Source organism: Gymnoscopelus microlampas, assembly GCF_963454915.1.
Source record: "Gymnoscopelus microlampas genome assembly, chromosome: 1".
Taxonomy (NCBI): domain Eukaryota; kingdom Metazoa; phylum Chordata; class Actinopteri; order Myctophiformes; family Myctophidae; genus Gymnoscopelus; species Gymnoscopelus microlampas.
Window position 1 is genome coordinate 37613466 of NC_139962.1, and position 13626 is coordinate 37627091.

At 42.0% G+C, this 13626-nt stretch overlaps 1 protein-coding gene across 1 annotated transcript in view; it reads right to left on the minus strand.

Annotated features, from left to right (window-relative positions):
- Window positions 1–1081: 1081 nt before the first annotated feature.
- The window catches only part of LOC311046832 (GRAM domain-containing protein 2A-like), a gene marked incomplete at both ends in the record, with an annotated part of 30217 nt that continues 17672 nt past the window's right edge, over window positions 1082–13626 (minus strand). Inside the window, 8 exons of the mRNA XM_084059402.1 lie at window positions 1082–1190; window positions 2544–2637; window positions 5785–5956; window positions 9161–9223; window positions 9677–9748; window positions 10612–10710; window positions 11495–11598; window positions 12140–12212. Of these exons, the coding sequence (XP_083915528.1) occupies window positions 1082–1190; window positions 2544–2637; window positions 5785–5956; window positions 9161–9223; window positions 9677–9748; window positions 10612–10710; window positions 11495–11598; window positions 12140–12212 (786 nt within the window). The remainder of the gene's footprint in view (window positions 1191–2543; window positions 2638–5784; window positions 5957–9160; window positions 9224–9676; window positions 9749–10611; window positions 10711–11494; window positions 11599–12139; window positions 12213–13626) is intronic.

Sequence of the window (13626 nt, forward strand, 5' to 3'; positions counted from 1 at the left end):
GCTGGGGGCAAAATAATTCTATCATTTAAGACAGTCCATGGCTTTTCTGCTTTCCAAAGTGTAAGCAAGTCTAAATGAGCAAAGAGATAAGCTAGTATGTACTCCACGCAATAATTTCTGCATGTCTTTGAAGTCCATATTGTGAAGGAATAAATAAATGCCTAATGCAATCGAAAGAATGTGATGTCATTTAACAGTTATAATGAGATGGAATAAGAATAAGATTAGCAAGACAAACAAAATAACAGGAGCACAATAGGAAATATAATTAAAATGAGTTTAGAATCCTTGTCCAGTGTTTAAGTTGTTGCTATGCCTCTTGGTTGTTGAAATGAAACCATCCATATTAGGGAAAGGTAGGAGTAACACTGACTAACAACAAATCATTGGAATAAGTATTGTCAACCACTTCTCCCTCTTAACATATACACTCCAGATACATTCCAGATGACAACTATACAGTGCAAGGAAGTCTCAAACAGGATGTAGTTAGTAGGCTGTCTTATGGGTCCTTTAGAATGTTTTGTCTTTCAGATAAAATCCAAATGGAGAGTTCATGGACAGCTACTATATACTAATGTAAACCTACAAATTCAAGTCAAGCCTGTTTGCATAGTAAGTGACCACACATAGATAGGAATGTGTCCGTTGCCCGTAACTGGTCTTGAGAACGTATTGCTTCTTCTGTTGCAGTGGCTGATGTTCAGGTGTCCAAGCTGGTCTTGAATCTGTGCAGATGGCAAACATCCACCCCGAGTAAAGGTTAGGCAACCGCCATGTGCTGTTTCACAGTGTTGAACAGTGGTTACCTGGACACAGTGGACAGCACAACAACAGCCCATGTTACAACTTACAATGGAAGATACATCATAATATTAATAATAATACACTTTTCTAAGGCATTTTTGTATTATTGACACAGGACAGTGAAGGTCCATAGGATGGATGGCATGCAACACAGGAACTGAGGCGTGAACCCAAAATTGGTTATCAGTGCCGATTCAGATGCTGCAACCATAACATAAATATTGGACAAATTACAATGATAATAATGTGTCAGCTAGTAACAATGTATGCTGTCTCACCTCTCTCGAATGGGCAGATTTGGGTTAGTGAGGAAGGACAGTTGCTGTTCCAGACTGCACACACGGAAGGCAAGGTAACATGATGATACGATGAGGAGAATGATTCTGAGCAGAGAGAGCGCACGCGCGCGCACGCGCGCACACACACACACACACACACACACACACACACACACACACACACACACACACACACACACACACACACACACACACACACACACACACACACACACACACACACACACACACACACACACACACACACACACACAGTGATACAATTTACAATGTAGGCATTTGTTGTGGTATTTTGAGTGCTAAGAACACAAGTATGAGCTACAAAGTAAGTAGGATATCAGGTATATATCAAACCTACCACCAATCTAAATAACACATTGTCAGTAACATACATAACAAGCTAACAGCATACATACTGTACATAAATAATGTGTGCACGGTATACAACTAAATTGGGAGGAAATAATTGACAAAAATAAAACAAAACGTATTACAACAATACAGAATTTCAACAGCGGATAGTTCTACAGTACTTACTGCTTCACCAGACAGACAATAAATGTACTAGTCACAAGTCAAACCAGAGACACACAGTCTCCACATCACTGTTTCAAATAAAAACAATGCAAGACTGGGGTGGAAGAATGGCATTTTGGATTTGCGGATTGTTCCATGGATTGTATGGTTTTAATCTGAAAGGAATAAGTGCATTGAAAATCATTGAGTTTCACAGTACAGTGACATCAGGGGTCAAAGTAAAGGAAGTGTGGTGTAATGTAACTTTGTTAACACTGGAGGGCAACATTTGACTATGTTTCAGGTTTCATTATACTGTAGGACTCATCAGGATTCATACAGCTTGCACAATCCTCATATAAGTGCATCTGTGCAATGCTAGTGTTGAATAGAGTGGAGACAAATTACATTATTATTTAATACTAATTATGTCACAAAAAAAATGTTTGCATCATCTGTTGAATAGAAATGTATATGTTTGTTTGTCCACAAAAGAAAAATAAAGTACAAATCATAAAAAAAAAAAATACTAATTATGTCACAAATTCTACTCAATTATGCAATTAACTACGCCTATTGTATGTTAAAATGATATGAAGATGTGGGTGTAGAGTTTAATTAGTGAGCTATTTCAGTAGGGATGCCATCTGCCTTGTTTAATACACATTATTTAATGTGGTAAGTATTGTTATATAACAAGCGAGTGTCAAGACAAGAATGAATCTCAAAAAGGACGTATTAATTGAATCTCAAATACAGTACCGACATAGAACATCACACACGTGTTTGTTACATCTCATTAAATCACCTACAATTTATAATCCCATTTAAATCCTTATGGTGTATGATGAACATATTTGGGATATTGTGGTGTCCTGGTTGTGCATTTATCTTCTCATCCATCCACATACATGTACTCACAGCAGGGTGAAGAACTTGAGCAGCTGGTACTCCATCTGGCCCAGCTCCGCTACTGGCTCTGATAACAGACCTCTCTCTGTCTGCAGAGTCCGCTCTGTAACACACACACACACACACACACACACACACACACACGCACACACACGCACACACACACACGCACGCGCGCGCACACACACACACACACACACACACACACACACACACACACACACACACACACACACACACACACAATTGTAAGATTATAGATAAGATCAATGGCACTCGTGAAAAACATGATTTGAGTGAGTCCACTATGCAATTGAATGCTGGCCCAGTGTCAATGCATGTATAGTACATGCCTTAATCTATTAGCTAGCTAGTAGAACATCTACTATATACAGTAGTCTGTTTACATAGTCATTGTGTGTGGCCTAAAATAACATTATGATCTATATCTTTTGTAAATGGAGGGTTTTACTTGTGTGGGATCAAACTGTCTATTCAATTGTCAACCTGCATGTATCAATATGCATGAATGAAGTTTGAACCTAAATTAGAATATAATTTGATGCCACTCGAGATGAGGACGTTGTGTCAAAAAGATTTTTGGGCGGTGTAGCCGCCCCTATATGTGAGGTTGGGACATGACATTTGCAGCACTGTGATTGGCCACCCATTGTACCCCCCTAACCCTCCACTGTGATTGGCCACCCATTGTACACCCCTAACCCCTACACATTCAATGCAAATCTATACTTTTCTTTAAGTGAGCTTCCATCACTGTGATGGCTGACTCTATTCAGCACTGTGATTGGCTAGCGAGATGCACTTAGCTAGTGACTATGCACTTAAAAAAAACACATTTATGTTTTTTTTAAGTGAGTCATGGGTCTGTGCTGACCACTGTGATGACCACACCGCCCACTTCACACTGGGTGTGATTTTTTGAGTGGTGCCAACCACTCCTACATTTGACTTTGTCCGTGTGTCCGTCCGTATGTCCGTCCGTATGTTTGAGCACGGCTGATTGGTCAAGCTTCACGTGACAATATGTTGTTACTTGACAACATGTTGTCACGTGACAACATATTGTTGCTGATTGCAACACAAGGATGCAACCAGTTACACTTTCAAAGGCACCACTCTCTTCACACTGGGTGTGATTTTTAGCGGCGCTAGCCGCTCTATGGGTCCTGCTCTATACCTGACTTTGTCCGTGTTCACCGTCAACGCTCTGATTGGTCAGACCCGTCAACGCTCTGATTGGTCAGACCTGTCAACGCTCTGATTGGTCAGACCCGTCAACGCTCTGATTGGTCAGACCCGTCAACGCTCTGATTGGTCAGACCCGTCAACGCTCTGATTGGTCAGACCCGTCAACAAAGTGATTGGTCAAGCTTCACGTGACACATGGCTATAAACACATTATAAACACATATCGATGACATAATGTATCAAAGGCGCCGCTACCTTCACACAGGGTGTGATTTTTTGGGGCGGTGTAACCGCCCCCTATAAGTGAGTTTTGGACACTGACCAATCCTGCACCGTGATTGGCCAATAGTCAACAACGCAGTCTACACCCCTAACCCTTCCACAGTCAATGCAAATCTGTACTTTTGCAAAGTCAGCCAATCACATTACAGCTAGTGTCATCACCACTAGCTGTAATGTGATTGGCTGACTTTGCAAATTCAGGACTGTGATTGGCTAGTGAAACACATGACACATGTGCAGCCCTATGAATAGCAGTATGGACTTGTTGTGATGACCACACACCGCCCACTTCACACTGGGTGTTATTTTTGGGGCGGTGTAGCCGCCCCCTATAAGTGAGTTTTGGACACCGACCAAAACATTTGTGTACCCCCTAACCCTTCCATTGTTAATGCAAATCGATACTTTTTTCATATCAGCCAATCACATTACAGCTAGTGCTGTGTCATCACCACTAACTGTAATGTGATTGGCTGACTTTGCAAATTCAGGACTGTGATTGGCTAGCGAAACACATGACACATGTGAAGCCCTATGAATAGCAGTATGGACTTTTAAAAAAGTAATATATCCTTTTTTTAAAGTGAGTCATGTTGTGATGACCACACACCGCCCACTTCACACTGGGTGTGATTTTTTTTAATTATATGTGATAAGTCCCATAGGATATTGATTAAAGAACAAATATAATATTTTTTTAATTTAAAAATAACATTTTACATGAAAATATTTACCTCATTAATAACTATAAGTTATTTGCTGTTATTCCAGATAATGCTTATTTCATTCTGGATAATAATTTCTGATTTTAATGTCTCTCTCTCTCACATTGCACCCACATTTGTCCTGTTCATTGATATTTAGTTCAATACATTTGTTTATTTTATCCTTTCATTATGTCTTTGGACTCCCATGTTTCTATGGACTGACAACAGGTTTGTGGCAATAAACCCATGGCTTTTAATACAATCCCCCACATTAGATTTAATCTCCATTTGGAGCTTGATGTATTGTTGCATAAGAGAGACTGCCCACCAATCACTCACTGTCTCTTTCACTCGCTTGCTTGCACGCACACACGCACGCACAGTGCATGACTCTGCAGTGACAGTGCAGTCAAAAATATATCTACTGTATGATGAATGACCAAAGCTACAGTTGGTTGTGGTCAGAAATGCTGACTCAGAAAGCAACCTTTCAATGGACCAAAGCCAGAAAAATGAAAGTCGGCCTCCTGGTGGCGCTATAAAAGGCAGATGTGAAAAATGCAGGGCAAAGGTTTTTCCTTAGCCTCTAGGGACTGCGCATACAAAGTTTTACATTGGTGCAGTTATAGGTAAAAACGCGAATTGGCCTGTTATAGCGTCACCATGAGGCTGATTACAAAATGTTCAAGTGACATTTCTTCCTCGACCTAGTGGGAACGTGCGTGCAAAACTTCGCGGAAATTGCATGCTGTATTCATGACTTCAGGCATTTTTTTCAAACTCCTGCAAACTTTGGAAGCCAATCTTAGCCAATCAGGATGGAATATGAAAAATCTGAAAGACCATTTTCGTTTAATGACTATATCGTTTAATGACTATGTCTCGGCCAGCCTTCGGCCTGGCGGAGACAAAAAGAGAAAGCAACCTAAACATATTTGAAAAGGAGTGTTGTGTTATGTTATTCTTTTAGCATTGCTTCCTTAATTGTACTTCTGTACTGTTTGCAAACTGTTAATAAAGTATTCAATCAATCAATCAAAGACATTTGTCACCTTCAAATGGTTGGTCATTCTGGAATGGCGCATCCACAGCACTCAGGCTGCTGGTGGAGTTCCCAAGGAGGTCAGGAAGGGAGGAGGACGCAGACACCAAAGGTTTCGTTCTCCACTTCAGCACTGAGGGGTACTCGTCTACAGGGAACTCATCCGCGGCTGGGAACTCATCCTGCGGAGAGAAATGAAAGAGGTATGATAGCAACACAGAGGGTATTTCCCATTGATGTAATATTAAATTATAACCATGAAGGATTCAGTGCCTGCAAGCATAGTCACATCTCATTTACAGTATCTGAACTTCAGACACTGAAAAGAGTTAAGAGAAAGAAATATTCAGCAACGTGAAAAGATTTGTACTATAGGCCGTAAAATAATATAATACTTGATGGCATTGGTTCAGCTATACTCAAGAGATTACGAGAGTAGGTTATCACACTTAAATGTGTGTCGGATGTGTGTCTCAAAGAATATGATTATTGGCAGAATCGCAGAAAGTTTAGAATATTTGGAAGTCCCGTTTTCATTTTTCACAAGATCGGTGGTTGTTTCAATTACCTGCACTACAATACTTCACCATATGCTATGACGAAATAAACCCAATAAATGTAACAATGTGTGCGTTCCGTAATGCAATTCCAATGGTGAAAGCTGTGTTTCACCATTTTGTGTTTCTTCACCCGGTGAAGGAATAGTGGATTCGGCCACGCCCCGAAATACCCGTATGTGTGTCTCAAAGAATAATACAAATGACATAACAGCGTCCTGTACTGTATAGAGCACTGTTTACCAAACAGTGGGTCACTCGACTCACTCGGGACCCATATGTGGGTTGCAGACCAAATTGTGCGTCGCGAGTAGATACCCCTTTAATTTTTGTTTAGTTTCCTATATTTTGCTTGTAATTATATATATATTTTTTTTAATTCAAAAACGTCCCCAAAATAAATCACCATTTTTCACAAATTCAAACGTTTTTTCAAAAGAATTCCATAAAAAAAATCCATTATTTAGAGGGGGGAAAAAAAGTAGTGAAAATAGCCGATCTATAAGATCGGCTATTTTCGGGGGCACGGTGGCGCAGTCGTTGCGCTGTCGGCTCACAGCTAGAAGGTCCTGGGTTCGATTCCCGCAGGGGACGCTGTGGGCGCTGGGGGCGTGTTCTCTCCTCCGCGTCATCAATGCCCACACCCTAGGTGGGGTTAGCAAAAGGGCCTTTCTGTGTGGAGTTTGCATGTTCTCCCCGTGTTCCTTAGGGTAGGTACCCTCACAAAAATATGCAGTAATCCTGGTCACTATACTGCCTCCCCCTGGCCAGCCGGGGCGCCTGATGGAGGGGAAAGGAACTGGTTGGAATAACGTGTTCCTTCCACGCGCTACGTCCAACCAGGGAAACTCTCTCCTGTCAGGTGACAAGAAGGTCAGTTGGCTTTCATGCATTGAAGGAGGCATGAGCTCGGCCCTGGCCTCCCTAGGTTGCAGAGGGAAGGTAGTGCCCAGGATTACATAGACAATTGGCACTGGGTGTAAAAATGGGGTTACAAAATCGTGGGATAAAAAAAAAAAAAAAAAAAGATAGAAAAGGCTATTTTCACACACACACACACACACACACACACACACACACACACACACACACACACACACACACACACACACACACACACACACACACACACACACACACACACACACACACACACACACACACACACACACACAATCTATGACAGCTCTCAGGATTACTCCCTGAAAAGGGATACTACAGCCAAAATGATCTATTGATCCAGTCTGCTTTCTCTCTCTCTCTCTTAAGAAGGTATGGCTTTTGAAGGTCAGTGGTAATTATGATTGAGTGTTGACAGAGGCCTATAGGGCAATATACTGGGAGGAATAGCGTTGGAGGCCATGCAACGTGCGATTTGATCGATCAAATTTGGTTCTGAACGGATCCTACGTTTGTGATATACGGCGTATTGTATTTAAGAAATAAGCTTCTCCCACAAATTTAGCAAGCCAATTACATTGTCACATCACTCCTGAGATCACTTGTATTTCATTTAGAGACGATTGATCCCCCCAAAAATCATGTTTTTGCATGAAATGGTTACATTTTGCGCATTTGTGGCACCCCCTATAGGTCAAAGTGGAAATGCTTTTGGTGATTCGTTGAGTACACAATCCTCGACATGTGATTCAAATTTGGGGTCGATTGGACGTTTCGTTCATGACTTTTGATTATTTCTTTGTCAAATCGGCCCCTCCCACTAACTTTGGAAGCCTATGCTAAGCTTATGAACGAATGGTAGAAACTATCAAAATTCCGCTTATATACGTTCATCACATAGATCATTTGTACCAATTATTGTGATATTTGGACAAAATCTGTAGGAGGAGGAGCAAAAAATGTGTTTTGAAGAAAATTCTAAATGTCGGAAAATCTATACAGATGCAAATGGGTGTGGCCTACATGGGGAGTTGCGCCATGATCCAAGGAATCCCGGGGAAAGGACATTTTTATTCTATGACCTACGGTTCAAGAGTTATAGACCAATTATTTGTTTACCAACATTGAGACTGGACGCACAGGTGATTGTTTCACGCAATCAATTCTCAACCTGTTGTTTCGGGGTGCGCTGGTTTCAGCACACCCCAACCCCCTCTTGTGTGTTGGCTAGTGAGGCGCGTCCTAGCGAGACCTGATAGAATGGGTTTCATTGCGCGCATACTGGTTCTTATCAGTGTGACGTCGAAGTGGGCTGTTATAGCACCACCATGAGGCTGACTGGTGAAATGTGTATGTAGGCCACTGGACTATGAACCTTACCTTTAAGTGTTGTAACTGCAGCCCTTACAGTTTCCGAGAGAAAAATATTGAATGTGAGTTTTCGCATTTTCCCATTCAAGTCGATGGGAAAAAATGTATTCATTAATATAAATTGAACTATACAACATATCGCTTAGCAAAATGGAAGCACACGATTCCCGATGAAGCCGGTTTGACATACAGTATGGCTTGATTGTGTGCCACCAAAGCTGGGGGAGGATTAGCGTGCCAAACTTTGGGTTTCTCTAGAAAGGTAGAAAAAGAGTGTTGCCCAAGTATTAAGTGGGCTGTTATAGCGCCACCATGAGGCCGAATGGTGTAAAAAAAATGTACGAAGGCCACTGGACTATGAACCTCCCCCCCAAGTTTCCTTTCTAGTGCTCTAGAAAGGTAGAATAAAGAAAGTCACCCAAGTACAATAGTGTGTTGCCCTTTGGGGCAACCACACTGACAAGGTAAAGTAGTAAAAGGCATTGTTTTTACAGGAGGATTTCCCCCTTCTTTTTAATAAAATAAATAACAGTGTACCAACTGTCCATTATCACTGACCAGAGATATGGTGGGTTCCACTTCCTCCCTGAACTGTTTCAAGCTGAGGCTCTTCCCATTGACCTGTAGGATACATAAAGTTAACTCTTTACATACTACAGAGAGAGAGAGAGAGAGAGAGAGAGAGAGAGAGAGAGAGAGAGAGAGAGAGAGAGAGCGAGCGTGCGTTCATGCGTGCGTGCGTGCGTGGAGGGGGGTTCCTGTTTTTAATGTTATGTGTATTGAATTATTGTCTTTATCATAAACCTGAGTCAACAGTGTCAATTTTGCCTATTTTGCCTAAATCTGGTACATTTATCATTACAGAATAGTGATGTTCATTCATTTATATTGTCCCTGCTGAAAATAAATAGGCCTAGCCCTAGTTGTTTCTGAGCACGCGTGTGTGTGTGCGTGTGTGTGTGCGTGTGTGTGTGCGCGTGTGCGTGTGCGTGTGCGTGTGCGCGTGTGTGTGTGTGTGTGTGTGTGTGTGTGTGTGTGTGTGTGTGTGTGTGTAAGTACTGTATGTCTTCTGACCTGCAGATGAGTGCAGATCCTACGAAGTACATCATACACACTATCTCTTGATAGCAGTGACACAAATACATACTGAGGAGGAAGGGATGGAACACAGTTATTCAAAGACCCAACATAAATGGTTTTCTATAATTTTCATCACAAAACATATAGCATCCTAGACTCTGTGCAGGGATAAAGGCCAGGCCTCTGCAAATTGTGAGTATCAAGAATAAGCTGTTTCCATTTCCTGGATCCTTCATCTATAGTTGTCCCAAAATCACTAATATGTGTGTTCCTTGGGCAAGATTTTGACTAAAATCTAAAATCACTTTTTCATGAAAGAGTTTTTCTGTTTGGTGTCTCTACCTGCCTCAGGAGTGATTGATTGAATTTTTTGTTAGGCAAAAGAATGTAAAACAACACAGTTACATTTATAATACTTTTGTCTAAAAGGTCCGACCAAAAAAGTCCTTGCGGACTTGTTTCCGTTGGGGTCCTTCAATTAATTTCATGAGTCAGGAACAATAGGAATGAATACATGCAAAGAAGCATAAAGATGCTGGACATGTCAGTCAGTGTAACCTAAGTCTGAGTAATTTTGCAGCAACAGAATGAAAACATTAACTGAGAAGATGGCTGAAGCTGGAGGAAAGAAAATGACAGCAAACACAGGGCCATGAAGCCAGCAAATGTGGTGATAAGGTAAACAAGGCTTCCTGCTGAACAGGCGCCCTGACCAACCTGTAGGAGTCGCTAATGTACCGACAAAGAACACACTCCTTCGCTGGCTTCTCACATGTGAACACTGCCAATAGGGTTTGATGGAGCGCCTGGCCAAGAGTTGCTTTCTCACCCATCCCCATCTAGACTAGGGTTCGATTCCTCCACGGTGCCATTACCCCTGCACCACCTGCATGCCCCATAATGGCTAAATTATAATGTTAGAGTGTTACCTTCTGGCCAGCATCTGTGGTGATAGCTAAGCCGTTGGGCACCAGGCCTGCTGTTTTGTGCTTCTTCACCAGCCTCACCGAGATCACAGGGATAGCAACCTACCGCATGGAAAGTGAAAAAAAAAATTAGACATGCAAAGGAAACACTACATTCTCAATTGTGGGTGAAGAAGAATAGTGTGTAGAAAAAAAGGAAATAAAATAGTGTTTTTAGTCACATAAAGCGCACATCACATAAGTAGACAATCTACAGCACAAAACAAGTGCTGAGCAACAGGCCACCACACAAGATTACTTGTTCTGTGTCTATAAGACTGCAGGGACGCTCTGCTACACTGGTACAAGTGCCTCTTACTGTATATGTACACTGGCATGTCTGATATTTGCTGCTAAATGATGTCTCATCATGATGGGAGCTTGTGTTATGACAAAGGATTTCACTTTTTAAGTTGAAGTTGAAGTTGAGATGAAAGCTTAAGTGGCAGGGCTAGGTTACACTAGTGGAAGGAGAGACATTAGCTAATCGAGGGAGAGCCCTGAAACAAAATGAGAACAGAACAGAAAACAAAGGTGTCTCATTTCAATGAGAATGCCAGGAATTCACTCTCTAAACAGCTTATTGCAGGGGATGCTCAAGAGATAAAGGAATAGTGCATCCAAAAAATCTAATAAAAAAGAAAAGGTCAAGCCATCTCTTCATGGTACATGATTCCTTGATGTGTTCAAAGTATGACTTGCTGTGGGAAGATATGGAAACAGCTGGCCTTGAAAGCCTGGCCCTAAGGCTGTCTAAATGACTGTCAGTCAACTGTCAATTCGCTTGTCAACTTTTGTGGGTCTTCCAGCAGCGTGCAGTGTGTCAATCAGAGTCTATGAACCTTACCTTGATGTCCTTGCCAAATATGTTGGCATAGAAACACAGCCAGTTTCTGGAAATATAGAGCCTGCCTTGTAGAAGTATGTCTCTGAGAAGAGCACAGGAATAAACTGAGGAGAAAAGAAACCTACGATTACAGTCTAATTACAGTGGGATCCTCAGGTGATACAGCTCTGAATTAGGTAAAGAGGCAAAAAAAGAAATCACTAGCAGTTTTATAGCTCACCACTAATAGAAATACTGACTTTGGAATGGGAAGGAAGTCCCATATCAACTGCGGGAGGGAGTGGGATCTGACTGTTTTACTGTTACTGAATTCAAATAATTGTAAAACATCAGAACGAGGATCCAAAGCTGCTAGACCTATGGACATACAACATTTAGGAAAATTGTTCTAAATCAATAAAAAAAAGTGAATCTAAACAACAATAACACTATGTATTTGTTACAAAAGTAACTAGCATGCAAACATGCAGAGAATAAAAAAGTGATAACAAATCAAATCTCTAAAATCAAATCATCTCTGGCAGCAGAAAAAGACACACCTGACTACAAGTGAACAGACCAGGTTAATAAAAGAAGCAAAAATAAAAGAAGTAATCACATCTACAGGCAGTTTTCACGAGAAGGGAAATGACAAAGAAAAAGTACCTTTCATGAGAATCTCGTCCTTGGGCACGCACTGGAAGAGTTTGTGGTATTGGGAGTTGTATTTGCTGACAGTCTGTGCAGAGGGACAGGGCAGAGTCATGAGCAGCTCCTTGGCTGGGGCCGCCTGCACAGTGCCACCACCACCTCCACCACCTGCTGCTCCGAATGCCGCAGACACCACCCTCTCCTTCAGAGGACGGGAACTCTGCACCAGGCTCAGCATGTTGGCACCGTATACACACACACACTCACGCACATCCAAGGCCTGGAGCACTCCGCTGCAAGACACACACTGTTCCCCCTCGGGCCGGTCAGTGCTGGAGGATACGCTTTTGAGCTGGAGGACTGCCTCCAAGCACCTACATCTAGCCTACCCACACACACACACACACACACACACACACACACACACAAAACTACGTAGCTACTCAGCACATCAGTTTACAGCCAATGCCATTAACCTATTTCTTGGAGTGACTAAAAGGTTCAACCACACACTCCTCTCTGTCACTCTCTCACATGCACAGATGCTACCCAAGCTATATCGTATTCAACTGCTCTCTCTCTCTCGCTCTCTTTCTCTCTCTCACACGTGCCCTCCTCATTACTAGGCTGACAAATGCACTTCAGTTACAGACTATTTCAAAAGCCTCAACAAGTCTATTACACCTATACTACTCCCTCTTACTTATCTTTACTTTCTGTCCAAGTATCAGACATTCTCCTTGTACATATGGGATGTCTCTTCCATGCCATCATCATCCCATGTCTGTAGGCTTGGGCAGTATCGTGGTATTACGGTATACCAGGGATTTAGAAATTTAGAAGATTTTCATTACTGTCAAATATGCATGAAATGATATCGTCACATATAACTTAATGTTGAGATGACTTTTTCCAACTACAAATGCAGTTTATTAGCCACACGATTTTATCCAAGTGCCAGCCTGCCAGCACTACCCACACCCACACATCATCTCTGTTCAGTCCACTGATACGTTGGGATCCGCTGTGACAACAAGTGCCATCAGGGCCTCGAGTAAGGTATGCTGAATCTATGGAAGAAGGGCACTTATTTCCTATTGATTCATTATTTTATGGACCATAAGTAGCCTATTTAAAGCCAGCTAGACTTTAATTGCAATCAAGACAGACCGAATTGTATGCTAAACAATGTCTGAATGCTATATTCTAAGTTCAGCTTTTAAGTAATATTATTATTATTATTGCCTCCGCCAGGCCGAAGGCGTGGCCGAGACTATGTTTTCACCCCTGTCTGTCCGTTTGTGTGAATGTCCGTCCGTGTGTGTGCCCGTCCGAGTGCGCGTCCATCCGCCTATGTACAGCTAATCTCCGGCACAGATCAACGTGAAACTGTGCACACACACTCCCTGGAAGCCAGAGCAGAACCTCTGGCCCAATTTTTTCACATCAGCCTGTTATAGCGCCACCAGGAGGCCAATCTTTACAAAACACATTTTTTGATA